The 16,761-nt window shown below is 37.7% G+C and overlaps 1 protein-coding gene across 2 annotated transcripts in view; it reads left to right on the top strand.

Annotated features, from left to right (window-relative positions):
• The window catches only part of SNX9 (sorting nexin 9), a 61,412-nt gene that overhangs the window by 32,617 nt on the left and 12,034 nt on the right, over nucleotides 1-16,761 (top strand). The window contains exons 5-13 of one of the 2 annotated variants that reach the window (XM_058021496.1): nucleotides 2,935-3,118; nucleotides 3,883-4,033; nucleotides 5,425-5,509; nucleotides 6,224-6,349; nucleotides 6,632-6,749; nucleotides 9,385-9,515; nucleotides 10,920-11,023; nucleotides 13,317-13,420; nucleotides 16,156-16,233. In XM_058021496.1, coding sequence (XP_057877479.1) covers nucleotides 2,935-3,118; nucleotides 3,883-4,033; nucleotides 5,425-5,509; nucleotides 6,224-6,349; nucleotides 6,632-6,749; nucleotides 9,385-9,515; nucleotides 10,920-11,023; nucleotides 13,317-13,420; nucleotides 16,156-16,233 — 1,081 coding nt within the window. Of the gene's footprint in view, nucleotides 1-2,934; nucleotides 3,119-3,879; nucleotides 4,034-5,424; nucleotides 5,510-6,223; nucleotides 6,350-6,631; nucleotides 6,750-9,384; nucleotides 9,516-10,919; nucleotides 11,024-13,316; nucleotides 13,421-16,155; nucleotides 16,234-16,761 lie in introns of both variants that reach the window. The other variant, XM_058021495.1, reaches the window with a different exon arrangement.

Here is a 16,761-nt window from a genome sequence, read left to right as displayed (position 1 = left end):
GTTGTGGGGTGTGGCAGTTCTTTTTGTCTACTTTTGAGAAGGCTTGAACACTTGGATATTAGGTGTGCTGTATCAAATTATATTGACTAAATATCAGCTTCTTGCAAGGGCTCTTCTCCTTTCTTCACTAAGGAAATACCAGAGGATTATCAATTTCAGTTATGGAGAACTAAAGCTGTAACAATGTGGCTTGATGCAAAATACTTGAGGTTTAATTAGAGTTTATTCAGCCAGAGCTAGGCCACACAAATGGTTTCTTGTATGAAGATTGTCAGTGGCTGAAATGCACAGAACTGCTCACTGGGGCTGAGATGACCTTTTTAATAACTGCTGTGTCCTTAGTTGGTCCTCCATGATGCTCCAAGACCTTGAGGATGGCAGGCCTGATTCCTGAGCCCTTCTCCATGTTTTCTGGTTGTTGACTGCCACTTAGGAGTGTCCACAGTATATGTCCATGTAGGAAAACATTTCAAGAAATTTGAAGAGGGTCCTGTAAGTGCTCCTTGAAAGTTGTGATCTACAGATTCCTAAGCCATCTCTTGCTCTCTTCCCCGGTGCTTCAGAAGAAATGGGGATCCTTTGGCTGAAAGGAACAGAGGGGAAAATAGTATATTCCACCCCTTTTATATCACTATAGGTGATACACCCAGGGGAAGAGCTTACCCCACAGCTTTCTTGGACACTTTAGAAGTAAATTTTTCTGAATTGAAGAGTGCTTCCGTCTAGGTACATGGAGATAAGACATCTGGGAGCACAATTTAATTAATACATTTCCCTTTGCTGTACAGCATCTGTGTATATCAGCATTTGTCTGTGAATGTGATGATTGCTCCTGACAGTCATTCTTTAGTAGTGTCAATATTATTGCCCTCCTCTTTTTTTGCAGCAGATTTTAAGGTTTCTTTACCATTTACTCATGTACCAGATTTCATACGAACTACTACAGAAAAGAGGAAAACTTTACTCCGTCTTTTGGTGATCATGCCACTTCTGCACTTTCATTTGCTAGTGATCAGCAAAACATATGTTGCAGAAGTATTGGTACATTAATATTATGCAGACTAGTCTTTTCTAGATGCTCCAAGTTATGTTAGAATCAAGCATGCTTTTCCATGTGGTTGGGCCCCAGCCCTGTGTGTTTTCATTTAGCCAGGAATGAGCTCTGGCTAATGCCACATGTGGTTATTTCTCTTTACAGACTCATACCAGGTGAAGATAGGAAGAGAGCAGACTGGTATAAGCTATCTTTGTAATTTGCTCGAAGTAGCACTGGGTATCAACTATCCAAGAGTGTTGCTCCCTCAAGGAATAATGTTCTTGCATCAGTTTCATTCTCAAAAAAAAAAAAAAAAATTCCCAAGCTATCCCTATAGAAGCTTTCCACATAATCTGTCTCTCTCTCTCAATTCCTAGAGACCTACTGACGCTTGTGAGTCTTGTGAATGGTGATTTTTCTCCCCAGCTTGGGGGCTTGGTCTTAATTTCCACATCCTGTAAGGAGTTGTGAACCTAAATATATAAAGGTGTTATGTAATAACATAATTTTTGAGTCTTTATGATTTGGTACTGTCTATGAAATCTGACTGTCAGATGACTTTATTTAAAGAAAAAACTGAAGGGAGACTACTTATTCCTAAGTAGATTATCAAAGTTAAAATGGGATGAAAGAATATGTAGTGGAAAAAATTGGGATGTGGAGTAGCTGTACCTTTTTTGTGTAAGACACTTATGCAACATTTTTGCAGATAATAATTTAATTTTTAGTGGGAGTTTTATTAAATTTCCTGTATTGGCAAATGTTCTAAGATACATGTAAATGTTATAGTCTAATAGTAATTAATTTATATAAGGCACTTTTTCTTCTATATGCTTCTTCATGGTAAAAATAATGAACTAGCATCAGTAGGATTTGAGATTTCTTTTTACAAAACTCAGTTTCTCCCTCTGCTGAACAAAACAAGCCTTCTCAGCTTTGTTTGCTTTCCTTCCTCTTCTCTTTCTTCCTCCTACACTTTGGGTGTGTGGGTTTCGATATGTGTGCAGTTTTTCTTTCTGCCAGCAAGTCTCTGCACTAAGTGTCTGGAGTAGACTACACTTAACTAGTCAATGCTTTTTCAAAGTGTACTGTTAAAATGAAGGAGCTGAGCAGGATGCTAAGCTATTAAGCCAAGATGAACTTGCCAAATGCAGCAGTTAGCATGTCTGCTCTGCACTCCTTCACTGAGGTTTCCACCTCCACAGCAGCATTGGCAGAAGGGGGTGTGTGAGTGCCTTCACCACAAGCTTATGCTGAGAGAGTAGGTCTACAGGCAGATACCAGACTGTTCCCTGGCAGATGTCTCTTTTCTTCCCCCATCTTTACTGTGAATGAGTTAAGCTCCGACAGGGAAGCTCATCAGGTTAGGCTTTGACTCCCTAACTGCCACACCAGTAGTGATGGTGTGCATGGGAAATTTATTATTTGCTTTTAGTAAAGCCACTAATCTGAGTTTGATAAAATAAATATTTACAAAAACCTAATTCTTGACTTCTGAGTTCTGGTTTTAAATGTGCTAATTAGCCCATGGCTTTAGGTAATTAATAGTTCACAAGTACCATACTTACTAAGGTGTCAGTGTAAAATAATTGTCATGGGTGAGATTGCTTCCTAATACTGTTGCAACAAATAATTTAGTTACCCTGAGGAGAAGCGCTCTTATTAGTATGTATTGGTGTCACATTGCTGGAAAGCTGAGCAGTTCTTCCCAGTGCTTGCTGCATGCAAGAGTTGTGTAGCTGGAAATGCAAGATTTGGCAGCTGCTTCTAAATCCAAGTGAAGTGCTGAATGCAAACTCAGCCTACCAACAGGAGGTGAAAGACTTCAAGAGGAAAGTACGTGGTTGTCGGTCATTTCTTCAGCAATTCTTCTTTACTTTTGTCTTCATACAATGTAGGCAAGCATTGCCAATGATCCTTGGTCCAGCTGGAACGTTGGGAAGTCTGGGAACTGGGATAATGGAAATGCTGTTGACAGCTGGGCAGCGAAACCTGAAAGTGCACCTGGCCAGAGAAACAGTGCTTCAAACAACTGGGAGACAGCAGCAGCATTTGGTCATCCACAGGCATATCAAGGACCAGGTGTGCTAATAATGCTCTTTTTTTCCTTAACAAATTAGAGTAGGTGGGCAGTAGAGGTAAGAATTATTTCGTTTTTCATAGCTATAGACCATGGTTTATTTAAAAAAACAAAACCAAACCAGTTTCCTAACAGCACATTGCCATGTGGGTAATTAGTAGGGGTTTAAAAAAATCAAATAATTTAAAAAAAAATTGGTTCCACAATAACATACACCGCAAACTTTTATGGAAATCTGACGAACCAAAGTCTTGTACATACATGATCTATTCTCAGGCATGTTGTTCAGCTTGCGTAACAAACTTTTAAACTCTCTTGAATTTGTGCTCTCAGGCCTTTGAAGAAATAGTCTCTTAAATCTTTAAGAAGTGACTGGCTTTTCAGAAGGCTTCTCTACCTTTTGTAGTAACAGCCTAAATTAAGGGGAGAACCTATAACTGGGGAATGCTAACTTGGAGTCTATGAATATGGAACACAATTGAGTTCATCTTAACACACCATCATCTCTTCTTTATTTTTTTTTTCTTTATTTTCTTCTCCCTCACTGGATTTTTAGTGCACTGCTTTGCGGGTTGTATTTGATGGAGATAGTGGTAATTGAGGAGGAATAGTAAAATAGAAGGCTTTTAATATAGAAAGAGATTTTAATATATTTACGTGGTAGATTATTTGTATGTGCATGCTGAAGTACCTGCTTCTGCTTTTGAAGAGAAATTGTGTAACTTTCTCCTTTCCCTGTCCCCTGATCCCTCCTGTACTTCAGCAGCTGCTGATGACGATGATTGGGATGATGACTGGGATGACCCAAAATCAGCATCACCATCTTACCTTGGTTACAAGGAGACGGAGGCATCAGAGGCTGGGGGGGTCCAGCGTGGAAACTCTCGTGCAGCTGCTATGAAGTTACCACTTAACAAGTAATGGAAAATACAGGGGAAATGTGTATATATTGAAGAGAATTGGAATTTGTCAAGATGTGTAAATTCAACATCCTTGAAATAAGCAATGTAAATTACAGTTTTGGGGCAGAAGAGAAGGTGGATTTGTAGTTCAGCATATTCCTTAAGCAAGCAGTGGACGCAGATCCCTGAAATCTTAAAACTACATGACAAAGCTGTGTAATTTTTGAAGGTGTCATACAGGGAGATGACACTTTCACAATGCCTGAGCTTCAAGTCTTTGAAATTTAACTGTCGAAGGTGGTGGATGACTTGTCCATACAGTAGAAACTGATCAGAGATGTTGCCCCAGAGTTCTTGAGCAATCTGAGTTTCTGGTGGGGAAAAATTCTGTTCTGTTGTGTTTGTGCATCTTCCAAGTTGATTCTTGAGCCACAGAAAGTTTTATTTTATAGATAAAAATCCTACAGTAGCATCAAGTTTTTTCAGGGTTATACTAGCATTGTCTCATGTTGTAGCTTAATGTTTGTTTGTTCTGAAGCTGCTGTTAGTCTGAGAACTAGTGTGTGGTAATCTCTGAATGGATGAAAGCAGAATGGAAAAAGATGGTAGAATAATGGTTCCTTGGGTATCTTAACTAAAATCAACAGTCTCTGCATGACTAGTTAATTTTGTTCGTCAGTGGGTTTTTATGTCCAGTGTTGCATGAGTACCTGCACATCATTGTTTACTTGTTGTAAACTCAGAAAAATACCTTTTATAAGAGATTTTTTTTTGTCCATGGAGTAAGTCCTGCTTTACTGCTCATGTTTCTGCAAGCAGTTTGGCAGTACTGCAAGGGCTAATTATCTTCCTAATTAGAAAGAGGACCACCATTTACTTTTTATAAGAAATTTTGTAAGACTTTTAGAATATTATAGTGATTGTTTGGCTTCCTTTTAATTGGTGGATAAATTATTTAAGATAACTCATGTTTAGAAGCACTTGGTCCATCTTTTGTTTATGATTCTTTCAGATGATTGAATTCTTCTAATTTGAAATCTCAGGTGCATGAGCATCTGTCTGTGTGTGTGGTGTTTCCAGAGAGGGTGGAGCTGCAGAGGAGTGATAGATGATACTTTGTGACCTCCTGGTATGTTTGGTATGATGGTCACCAGAGCAGGAATAACAACTTTGCTCTGCAATAAGGAGCCTATTGCACACACAGACACACAAGATAACACAAAAAACCTGGATGTCAGTAGCCAAGATTCTTCTGCTTTTTTCCATGCAAAATGTTGACTGTTGCAGTAATTCACATAAAATTTTCTATACTTGAGAAATATTTAGGGTTTTTTTCCTGTAATAGCAGGTAGTTCTGCATATGTCAAAGGAAGGAGGATTAACTTATCACTTCATTTTATTGTTAGGTTTCCTGGATTTGCAAAACCTGGAATGGAACAGTATCTGTTGGCAAAGCAGCTAGCAAAACCCAAAGAAAAAATTCCCATAATTGTAAGCTGTGGTTGTGTATAATTTTTCTGTGTGGGTGGTATGGGTTTTTTTGGTTTTCTTTTTTTGGTTGGCTGGGTTTTGTTGGTTGGTTGGGTTTTATAATGCTCTTTACCTTTCCCTGTTTTCTTTACTGAACTTTTATCGTCAAGGTTGCTATATATATTTGGGTCAGAAGAAACTGATAATGAACACATAATTAGAAATAGAACTGCCATAATAAAAATTATAAGTGTGATGATGATTATTCTTTTCAGTACTTTTTTCCTCATGCTCTATCTGCATTACTTGTGATGAACATATGCCTTTTTGGGATTGGGATGCAGACCAAATGCATTACACTGTCTATTCATTATCTAGATAGTTACATGTAAGAGCTACATTTGTAGAGGTTTGCAATACTCAGTCCTGATGGTCAGGTCACTTTCTGATCTGAAAACCAAACTCTTCTGTCTATATGCTGTTCTAGCAAAATGTGATTAGAAGAGTCCTAGAATTCACCATTCCTTTGTTATTTGTGAAAAATTGTAAGATACACAAGATAAAGTCAGCTGCGGTCTTTTGTCCCTGATTGCAAGAAGCCTCTCTGTTTCCAGACTCTCAGCCTCTCACTGAAATCAATGGAAGCTCTCAAGTGAAGAGAGAAGATCTTTATCCTCTTGTTTGCAGCTTGTGCAACATGATGTATTAAAAGATAATATTTGCAATTTCTTACAGATTGGCGATTATGGCCCCATGTGGGTATATCCTACCTCTACATTTGACTGTGTGGTGGCAGATCCCAAGAAAGGTTCTAAAATGTATGGTCTCAAGAGCTACATTGAGTATCAGCTGACCTGCACTGTAAGTGTATCTGAAACAGGATCTTTTGTCTCACAAATATGTGTCATTTGTACATAAAAATAGAAATTGTGTGACTTGGTAAGGACATTGTAAGAGTAAGTAGTAGTTGTCATATTTTTTTACCCCAAGGATTTGCTTTCTTCTAGAATTTCAAGCTCTTCTATATTAAGGCTCTAATTCATAAATTTTGTTTTTATTCTATGTGGTTACCATTCTGGTCATGCTTGTTTCATGTGACTGTGTAGCTGCCTGTCCAAGTTCAGAGTTGTGTTTCTCTTCCAGAACACTAATCGGTCTGTCAACCACAGATACAAGCACTTTGACTGGCTGTATGAGCGGCTCCTGGTTAAATTTGGATTAGCCATTCCAATCCCTTCTCTTCCAGACAAGCAAGTAACAGGTGAGTATTCCCAGTTCTGAATTCATGGGAAATAAGGAAATCAGATTTTTATAAGGTTCGGTTATTTCTTACTGTTTGTTTTTCTCATTATTTTTAAATAAGGTATCAAAGAAACCCCTACCTTTCTCCACTCAAAACTTATGATGAGTTGTTATGACTGATTGATAATAACAGATCAATACTAGGAGAATCACTTTTGCATTTGATTGTACATGTGTTCTGTTGTAGGAGCTTTGACACAAAGTTCCCAGAGGAAAGGGAGCATCCCCTGACTGATTGGGATGGGGATTTTTTACTTCCAAGTGAAATGTTGCAGCTGTTTCTCCTCTTGCTTGATTTCACACTTGATTTAGAAAGCATCTTTCATTCATATAGTGTTCTGCTCTGGTTTGATGTCAGTTCGGCTTGACCAAACTGTCTGAAGCTTGTGGAAATCTTTTGTTCTGAATTCAAGAAAAGTGGGATTGGGTCCTTTTAATGCACCTAAGTTTGGTCATTGCAACAGAATGCCTATGCAACAATGCCTATGCAACAATACCTATGCATTTTCAGTAGTCTCTGGCTTCCTTTCTACAAGTGTATGCTAAAGTGCATGTGAAGGAAAGAATGGACACCTGTATAGGAGGAAAATGCTTTACTTTAGCCCATTTCCACTTGTATGTTTTCTGGTAAACTTATACAGCATTTAAGATAAACAGCCAAAACCAAACATATAAGCACCGGCGTGTTGCCAGCCACGTGGCCGTGGGCATCACTCAAAATGCAGCAGCTCTGCTGTGTTTGAAGAAAGCTGAGCATTGATGAAGTTGCTGGGATAAATGCCGAGGAAACTGAAAAGTGAGGAAGTGACTTCTTCCCCTTAGCCTCGTGTTTAGAATTGACCAGCATTTCTATTAAACATGTTCATGTCTGTTAACAGGAAACCAGAAGACATGATGGAGTCCCTAGATTTCATTGTAACCATATCTTAAAAGACCCAAGAGTCTGGCATCACACCTTGGCAAAATCCATTGCCTGTGAATTTCTGTCCTGTGGAATCTGGGAGAGAGAATACCTTGCCCCATGCAAAAAAATAATTTTAAAAAAAAGCATGTCTCTTTTTCTGAAACATGAGGAAACTAGAAAAAGGGTGCTTATCTTTCACTGTGTTTAGGAGGCTTCTTTCTGAACACTGTCTACAAAAGCATTTCTGTCAATTTGTCTTGACAGAACAAGACTCCCAACTGACTTTGTCAGGATCCTGGTTTTAATGATATACTGGTGATGATATGCTTAATGATCAGCATGTAACTTGCAGCTGCTGCTGTTCTGGTGTTCTGCACTCCTTGCAGGAATGCTGTGGAGATTTCTGTATAGATTAAAAATTAAGCAAAGGATTACTGAAGTGTATAGAATGTCTCTTCCACAGTGTTTGGGTTTTTTTTTTGCTAATTTGCAGGAAAAATACGCATACACAAAGTTCATTTTTCATTAGTTCTGTTATTTACCTGCTAGTCTTGCTAGTTTCCATATTTGCAAAAAAAATAAAAACCCCAAAAACATCAAAACCTAAACCACAAAAACCTCAACTTTGTAGATCTGCTGCCATAGTAACTGTGCAGTAGAATTATATTGAAACAGTACATGCGTTCAAGGCTTGTCATCTGCGCTGCTGTGGAAATCAGAGGAGTTGGGTGCTGGAGGAATTTCTCTTTCCTTACAAATCCCTTTCCCTGTATGCTTTAGAAGTCTGATGTCATGCATTTTTTTTAAATTAGAAAGGATTCTCTCAAGAAGACAGTTTCTACTTAAACAAAAAGGTTCTTATGAATACGCAGTGATGATGCATTACCGGTTTCAGAAAAAATGGTTACTTATTTAGTTTGTATTAAAAATATCTAAAGTACCAAAAAAATCAGTTACTGTCTTACATATATGTGTATATTCTAATCAGTTTGTGCATATGATTTATTGATATTTTTTTATTTTTTTCCCACAATTTTCCTATATGGAAGTATGTTTAAAGGAGGCACTGCTTTTTTTAATCTGTGATTTGTGTTTGAGTAATTTCAAATATTTTTGAGCAATCCAATTTTAATGTGTTTTGAGCTGTTTGATTTCAATACTTTGTTAGCTTGCACATGACAACTTGGATTGTAGTTCTTTTTTCTTCAATGTTTTTAAACCTCATATTGACCAAGACTTTACTAAACTGTACCAGAAGAATACTTTCATTCCGAGCCTGTACCTGGCTTTTCTCTTGGGTCATCTGAATACCTAGTTTTTCTGTCCAAAAGTTTGTTAGATTTTGGGTTTTTTAATGTATTTGAATTGGGGATGGGTATCGGGTTTTTTTTATATTTTGTGGCTATCTTAAAAAGGATCAGAACTCTTGATGACTAATCAATATTTAAAATCAATCAATTTAAGGTTCTTTTGGTTTGTTAGCATAAGGGGCATTTTTTTATGAGTTGGACTCAATGATTCTTGTGAGTCCATTCAAATCAGGATTCTGTGATTCTTGTAAGTTCAGAGTCATGAAATTTTTAATAACTCACCAGATGAATTACAGGTTATTTCAATTAAAAATTTTTTTAAAAAGGAATTTGAAGGTGCTAGACTGTAAATGTAACAATTATTGTTCGATGTGTAACAGGGCGCTTTGAAGAAGAATTTATCAAAATGCGTATGGAGAGGCTGCAGGCTTGGATGACGAGAATGTGTCGCCATCCTGTTATCTCAGAAAGTGAAGTTTTCCAGCAATTTCTCAATTTCCGAGATGAGAAGGTAGGAAATGAAGTAAAGTTCTCACACAGACTGAGATTGAGGAATTGCTGTCCCCCCGCACTTCCCTTCAAACCAAGAGTTTGGCTCTGTAGCCGCCCCACTGTGGGCATAGTGATGGGCTGCAAACTGCTGGGATTCCTAACTCAGCTGATCGATCAAAACAAGGCATAAAATTACTCCTGTGAAATGCCACACACCTTTCCCACACAGCTGTGCTCTTCAAAGTAACTTTGTTGCCGTCTTTCAAGGGACAGTTTGTAATATCCAGCAGAATAGGAAGATACATAAAACTCTTTTCACTGTTGCCCTGCTGTGTCTCTGCTGCATTTAATAATCACTGTGATTGTCTGAGTGGTGCTGCTCTGCTAACAAAAGCTACTTTATAGCAGATCTAGGTTGTGCCTGTATATATTTAAAAACAGCCCCCTGCCCTATCCCTATCCCTCAAAACCAGTTTCTCACTGAAATGGGTTGTAATAGAATATGTTGCAGCCTTACCAGATATAACCAGTGATTTTTATTCACACACATTTTATTATGCCTTTTTAAAAGAGATTTTAATATCTTCAGTAAATGATAAATAAAGTAAGTAAACCTTCAGTAAATAATGATTTCTTCATGATTGAGCTCCAGCTCTGTTACTAATTAGGAAATAAACAGAAACACTCTGCTACTTTCTCCTCAAAATAATCATACTTCTAAATACACATAGAATTTGCTGAAAAAGTAAATTATCCAGTCTGGTCTGAAAAATTTGCAAGGTTCAAGTCCCCTGTGACTGAGGTCACAGATGACCAATTTTGAGTCAGAGGTTGAACTACCAACATACTTCTAACCAGAATTATTCTGTGATCCTGTAAGTAGAGGCTTAATAACATAGTAAATACTAGTCCTGGTGAAATGCTGGTTGGATGGTTAGTGGGGAGTTGTATAATTTTGCCAACTAGTCAGCACTTCTTAGTTTCTTATTTATAGATGTATAAACAGAACAGATGTTGCAATGCATAGGTAATTTTTAACCACTAAGAACTTAGAATGATAATTGCATAATAGTTTCATTATCTTCTTGAGCAGCTTCTGATAGGAGACTTAACCTATGTGTGGAGACAGCTGAATGTCATTGTTCTTACACTGTATCTCAGGAATAAACAAGAAGGGTCTGTTGACCCCAGAATATAGATAACAAAGTGCACAAAGAAGGAGGGGGAGAACTTTGGGAAACTGTAAAAAGCCTTGGCTCCTCTGAAGATTTCACTTCTTAATGAAAGGTTTTAATTCAGGGGTGGTCTGTTGATTAACAGTTCTCCTAAACATTTAATTCACTCCTTAAGCACGTGCCTTTAAAGAAGGGTGAGTGATGGTCAAACTTTTTGTCTCTTTTCTTTTTTTTTTTTCCTTTTTAAGGAGTGGAAAACTGGAAAGAGGAAGGCAGAAAAAGATGAAACTGTAGGAGTCATGATCTTTTCTACAATGGAACCAGAAGCTCCTGACTTGGACATGGTAGAAATGTAAGGTGATTTTTTTTTTTATGGGCATATGCATCTGGGTATACAACAGATGCTGAGATAATCCAAAACTCAGATACTAAGTGTCCATGTATATTCATGGATTTGAGGAGGTATTCATCAAGGCAGAGCTGAAAATTTGTTTATATAATGAGATTTTCATATCAACCCCTCCAATACTTGCTGGAACTCTATGTGATGTCTTTTTGACCTCAGTGGCTGAATGCTAATCCTAAAACAATTTATGTAAAATTACTTGATGGGATAGAGTTCTATCAGATCCTATGGAGTTATGTTTTATTTTGCTGTGGAAGTGTGGTTTGATCTTTAATCTTTCAACAGTTCCAAAACATGCTAAACTTACCAAGTAGCTTAGGATTTGTAGATGGACCAATCAGCAGAACAGTGTTTCTGTAAAATAGTTTTATGTAATGTACACACAGTATGATTTGAATATCTGTAATCCATGGAAAGCTATTAAACATAAAAAATTATTTAAATTACCAAATTTCATTTTGGAAGTGCAAATGCATATATTTCTTTTATATATGTGTATATTACATATACATGCACTTTTTAATGTATATTCTGTAGGTGATAAACCTTTGGGTTTCACAGAGTTAAAAGACTGGATTTAGTATGCAGCCTTTATTTCACTCCTTTAGACTTAATAATTTTTCTCTTAGAAGATGTAGCATGTATGACATGCTTTTCTTACTGTTCTGGAACACAGAAGCCTGGCTAATGTTTTGTGTGTGTGGATGAGCTGGACAGAAGTGTTTTTAGTAGCAAAGCAGTAGTGTATCTGCACCCAATACAGGCTTTATGCAAGGGATGCAGTGCATATTGAGTGGATACAATGGCTGTGTGATAGCAGTTTTGTACCAGCAGAAAAATATGCACATTTTTAGGTCACTTACACTTCAACCATGGGGATTTCAACATTGACTACTTTGCTTTAGTGATGTGGTTTCTGTATATGCCAGTGGGTGAATGAGAGGGAGGACTTTGTGGGTGCAGGAGAGGGAATGTGAGATACATACACATCCCTGGCAGAGAGTGCCCAGCATGTGGTGAGCTAAACAGTTAGTGCCCAAGCAGGGAGGGCACACCAGCCTGAGGAGAATGCTCACCAGGGGCTGGCAGCCTGGAGTAGTGCTGGGGGACCTGTTTCCAAGCAGTTACAGGACTGGCTGTAAAATCTCAGATGTCCACGTGTTCTAGTGCGTGGGAATGCTGTTAAAAGTGTGTGAATCTTGAAAGCCATTACTCCACTTACAAAGTGGGCAAACCAGCTTGTTCAATAACTGGTAGGTTCTTCAGTGTGAAGATGTTCTTTACTGAACAATTTTGCTACTATTTTGAGAGTCCTGCACAGGTTCATGAGCATTTTCAGTGATCTTGAGACCACAAAGTATGAAGTTTAGAAAATTAAAGGATGTTTTGTCCCTGAGGTAAGGGGAGTAAAGCAAGAGCCTCTTAGAAAGCCCAGGTGCTGGTTTTGTGCACGTAACTGTGTGTGTATGGTTTCCAGCTGAGGAAGGAAGTGCTGCTGGGGAGGTGGGAACCTCTGGGTTCTTGGGCCACAGCTGGAGCTGCTGCCCTGGCTCTGGGGAGTCACTCGGTGTCCCCTTGCTGTTACAGCTGTCTCATGCAGGCTTTGGCTGAGAGCATGTGAAAGATGGGATGCAGTTTAAATAAATTATAAAATACATGTTTAGTTTTCTTCTGTAGAGTTCACAAATCACTGCTGTGTATGCAGTGCTGTGATAATGGAAAGCTCTGATAGCTGCATGCAAACATGCTTAAAGAGGAGTACAAAGGCACATACTAATTCAGAATTCTGGGTTTTTGCTCCCTATAATGCAACTCAGCACAATGATATTGACAATATAATATGAAAGTATGCATATATATCTCCCTAGGAGAGTTGCCATGTTACTTTCCATTCACCTATGTTAGACTTCCATCAAAATATCTGATACAGTTATTTTCTTTTTATTTTTTCATTGTTGTATGAATTTCACTGCTTCTATTACATTGTAATAAGAGTGCTAATCCAGTGCCACCTGTCTATGAGTCTAACAGAGGAGGAAAGATGGAACAAATAATGTCCATATTTAAAGAGAAGAATTCTGAATTCAGTGAAATGGCAGAAATTTCAAGGAACTGGTTTATGTCTCTGATATTTTTTGAGACAGAGTTGACATTGCTTAACATTTCAGTATTGTGTTTAAAGTTAGCATTATGCATGTATTAAACTATTTTTTGTTTTTGCTTTCTCAAAATGCCACAGAGAACAGAAATGTGATGCAGTGGGTAGGTTCACCAAAGCAATGGATGATGGAGTTAAAGAGCTGCTGACAGTGGGACAAGAGCACTGGAAGAGGTGTACAGGGCGTAAGTGTCCTTCTGAACTCACCACTCATTTCTGTGGTGCTTTTCTCTCTTTTTTTTTAATGTGTATAATTCAAGACACATCTTTAAAGAAACTCTTAAGTTATCACGGGAGTTGTACAGCATTCTGGCTATTTTCAGTCTAAGAGTATAAATTGTGCAAGTTTTTTGTTAATATGTTTGATGTGGGGCTTTTTGTTGGGTTGTGTGGGTTTTTTTTTTCTTTATCTCAGAAATATCTGTTCCCTGCCCATAGGTTTAAAAATACTTAAAGGTAAATAATTCTGGTAATGCAGCTAATGCCCTTGTGGACCTGTTCTCATATATTGGTCATTTATTTGAATTTTAGTGACATGGGCAAAATAGACCTGTTTATTTGATGAAATCATACTTTCAAATAATTGCATCTTATTAACCCCTTATTTAGGATCCTTGCATGCTAGGAGGAGTGATTTAAAGATGAAATGAGTTTAAGAGAAAAAGAAAAGAAAAACCAACTTGATTCTAACTTAATCTTTAGCCCAATTCTTTTTTTTTCCTATCTTGTCTCTTCCTTCCCACAGATATTTAGGGTTGCAGAACTTCACACCAAGTCCCTATGACTCTGCCTGGGCTCTAATTTCCTAGTCCACAGCAGTGTTCAGTGTTTGTGGCCACCACAAGGCAGCTATTGAAAGGAAGCAGGTACTACAGCTGAGGATCATAATAAGAAACACTTCAGGGCAGGCTGTAGTGTCTGGCAAACAAAGACCTATCACATAAATCTCCTTGAATCACCCTAATTTTTTTATACTCCTTTAAACTCCCACAAAAAACCCCAAAACATTGTCCCCAGAACTTAAAGTATATTTCCTGAGTTATGTTTTTGCCTCTTACTAATCAAACACTACAGCTAAATATTTGGGGCTGACCAGAGAGGATGGGAAGTGTAGAAGTTCCATCTCTCACGGGAGTAATTACATTAGACTTTAGTATCTATAGGATGTTAACTTTAAATTATTTACATTTCTCAACTTTGAAGAAAGGGTTTCCTTCTACACACCACTGACCCTCCTGCTGGACAAAAATAGTCTAACACATGACAGAGCTCTAACATAGTACAGATCTTGCTTCACTAGCAAATTATACTGAGGGGAAAGTGGAGAACAGGGGAAGGAATAAGGTTCCTCAGATGAGACTAGAAAAACAGCATTGCTTTCCAGGTACAGAAGCAATGATCAAACCAAGGGCTGGCTCTGACTAGTGCTTACACTAGAAATTCAGTATTTTTTTAACTGCCAAAGTCTTCCTGAACTTACAACACTAGTGCTTTAGATACCAAATGACTCTTCTAATACTTACAACTATTAATTAGTTAGCATACATGCAGCAATACAGTTGTGATTGTGTTTTTTTAAATCTTAACATTTTAAGGGTTTTTTTAAACTTTTAATTTTCCAGACATTCATACTGAATAAAAAAAAAAAAAAGACTGGTAAACTGGAACATACAAAATTTTAGTAGTCTCTTTTTTTTTAGTTCCCATGTTTAAGTTCCCTGTCAGCTCTAGACTTGACTGTTAATCGGAAGTATTATTGGCATTTCCTGAGCAATACTTACATGCCTTCCATTCAGTGAGATTTAAAATCACTGACAGTGGAAACTTCTTAAATACATGTGAAAATAAACCAAGGATTCTTCACTTAAGTTTCCACTGGAGATTCAGTATCAGTGTAATGGCTGATAACAGAACTCTAGTGCTCTAAATTGTTCTCATAGTGTAAGACAGACCAGTTATCATAAACAGTCTGACTTCTGGAGAAGAGCTTGATCAAAGAGAATCGATAAAATGAGGCAGTTGGGGTGGGAGGTTGATTCGAGGGGTTTGTGGTAGATTTTTATACTACACAAAGGTGTTCTTCTGTAAAAATCAGATACTGTGGGATGCTAGAACAGCTAAAAACCTTCTATATTGCCTGAGCTGCGTACCCCCTGAATACAAATATTTGATAAAACCCATACCTACTTGGGTTTTTTTTCTGCTAGCATAGGCAGCATATAAAAATTGCTTTTGCTTTTCAGATTGCTTTTTAGGCCTCTGGAGTGGTGTTGTTCAAAGTGTTAATAATGAATGCACTCATAAATCACAGCTGATTGATGTAATTGTGATGGAGTAATTTATGCATGCATATTCAATAAATAAATTGTAAAAAACAATTTTATTATTCAGATACTTTCATAATTTTTATATCTAGATAATCTTGGTTTTAGTGCCTTTAAATATAAAATTCATTATTTGTGGAGAGTTTACGTATTATGGGTCCATATAACAATCTCCTCTCTTAAAATATTAATGAGAGTTATTCTTGATATCACACTGGAGCACTTCCCCCTCTTCTTCCCCCATGAGGGGGAGGGGGAAAAAAATCTCACTGTATGCATGGAAGGATTGAGCTAGAAATGCAATGAGATTTCATTTTTTTTAAATAGCATTCACACACTGTTTCCCTGTTTCCCCAACTGTTTGTACCTTTCAAGAATCCAGATTGCAATTGCTTTATCCAGTTTTGGAGCATGTGTAGCAGGGGAGGGGGTAAAGAATAGGATTGTAAATGTGTCGCTAGAGAAAATGTAAAACATAGTTGGTTTTGACATCTGCTTCATCAAGTTTTGGAAATGCTGCAGATTTAGTCTCACTTACCCATGATGGTTTTTTGCTTTTTTTCCCCCTCTTTTCTTCCTCCTTTTCCCGCTTTCAGCACTACCCAAGGAATACCAGAAGATAGGAAAAGCATTGCAGAGCCTGGCACTGGTCTTCAGCACTAGTGGATACCAAGGTACTTCTATAGCTTCATTTGTACTTTGCTTAAAAAGAGGTATTTAATTACATCATGTTACATTTCTTTTTCTGAAGATCTTAATGCTTTCCTCTGAGTTATAGATGTCAAACAGGGTTCTGGACAAAATTCTAAAACCTTTCCTTTGTGTATGTTATGGGGTTTTTATGTTCTAGTCTGCAATCTTGTCTTCTCTCACTGCATAATCTTGTGGTGGGTTGGTGGTGGTGGAAGAGTTTAGTTTGATCTCTGATTTATTAATCTGGTCACTGACCTAACTGACCAAACATGCTGGAGCATTTTTGTGATATCAAGGGAAAGGAGAGAAAAATGAAAACAGCTGTCACAGAACTTGTGTGACTTCATGATACAACTCCACACATAGATGGAAGACACTACAATGTTTTATTATCCATTATGTGGGCTGGCTGCTGTAGCCTTTTCTGTAGGGTTGGCTATTGCAGCCTTTTCTTGTCCTTCATCTTTGCTTCTCCTTCAAGAGCCCTAAAAAAGAACCTGTCCTCTTAG

This window comes from Melospiza georgiana, chromosome 3, assembly GCF_028018845.1.
Source record: "Melospiza georgiana isolate bMelGeo1 chromosome 3, bMelGeo1.pri, whole genome shotgun sequence".
Lineage (NCBI taxonomy): Eukaryota > Metazoa > Chordata > Aves > Passeriformes > Passerellidae > Melospiza > Melospiza georgiana.
Note: the sequence above shows the minus strand (reverse complement) of the source record. Positions and strands in the feature narration are given on the sequence as shown.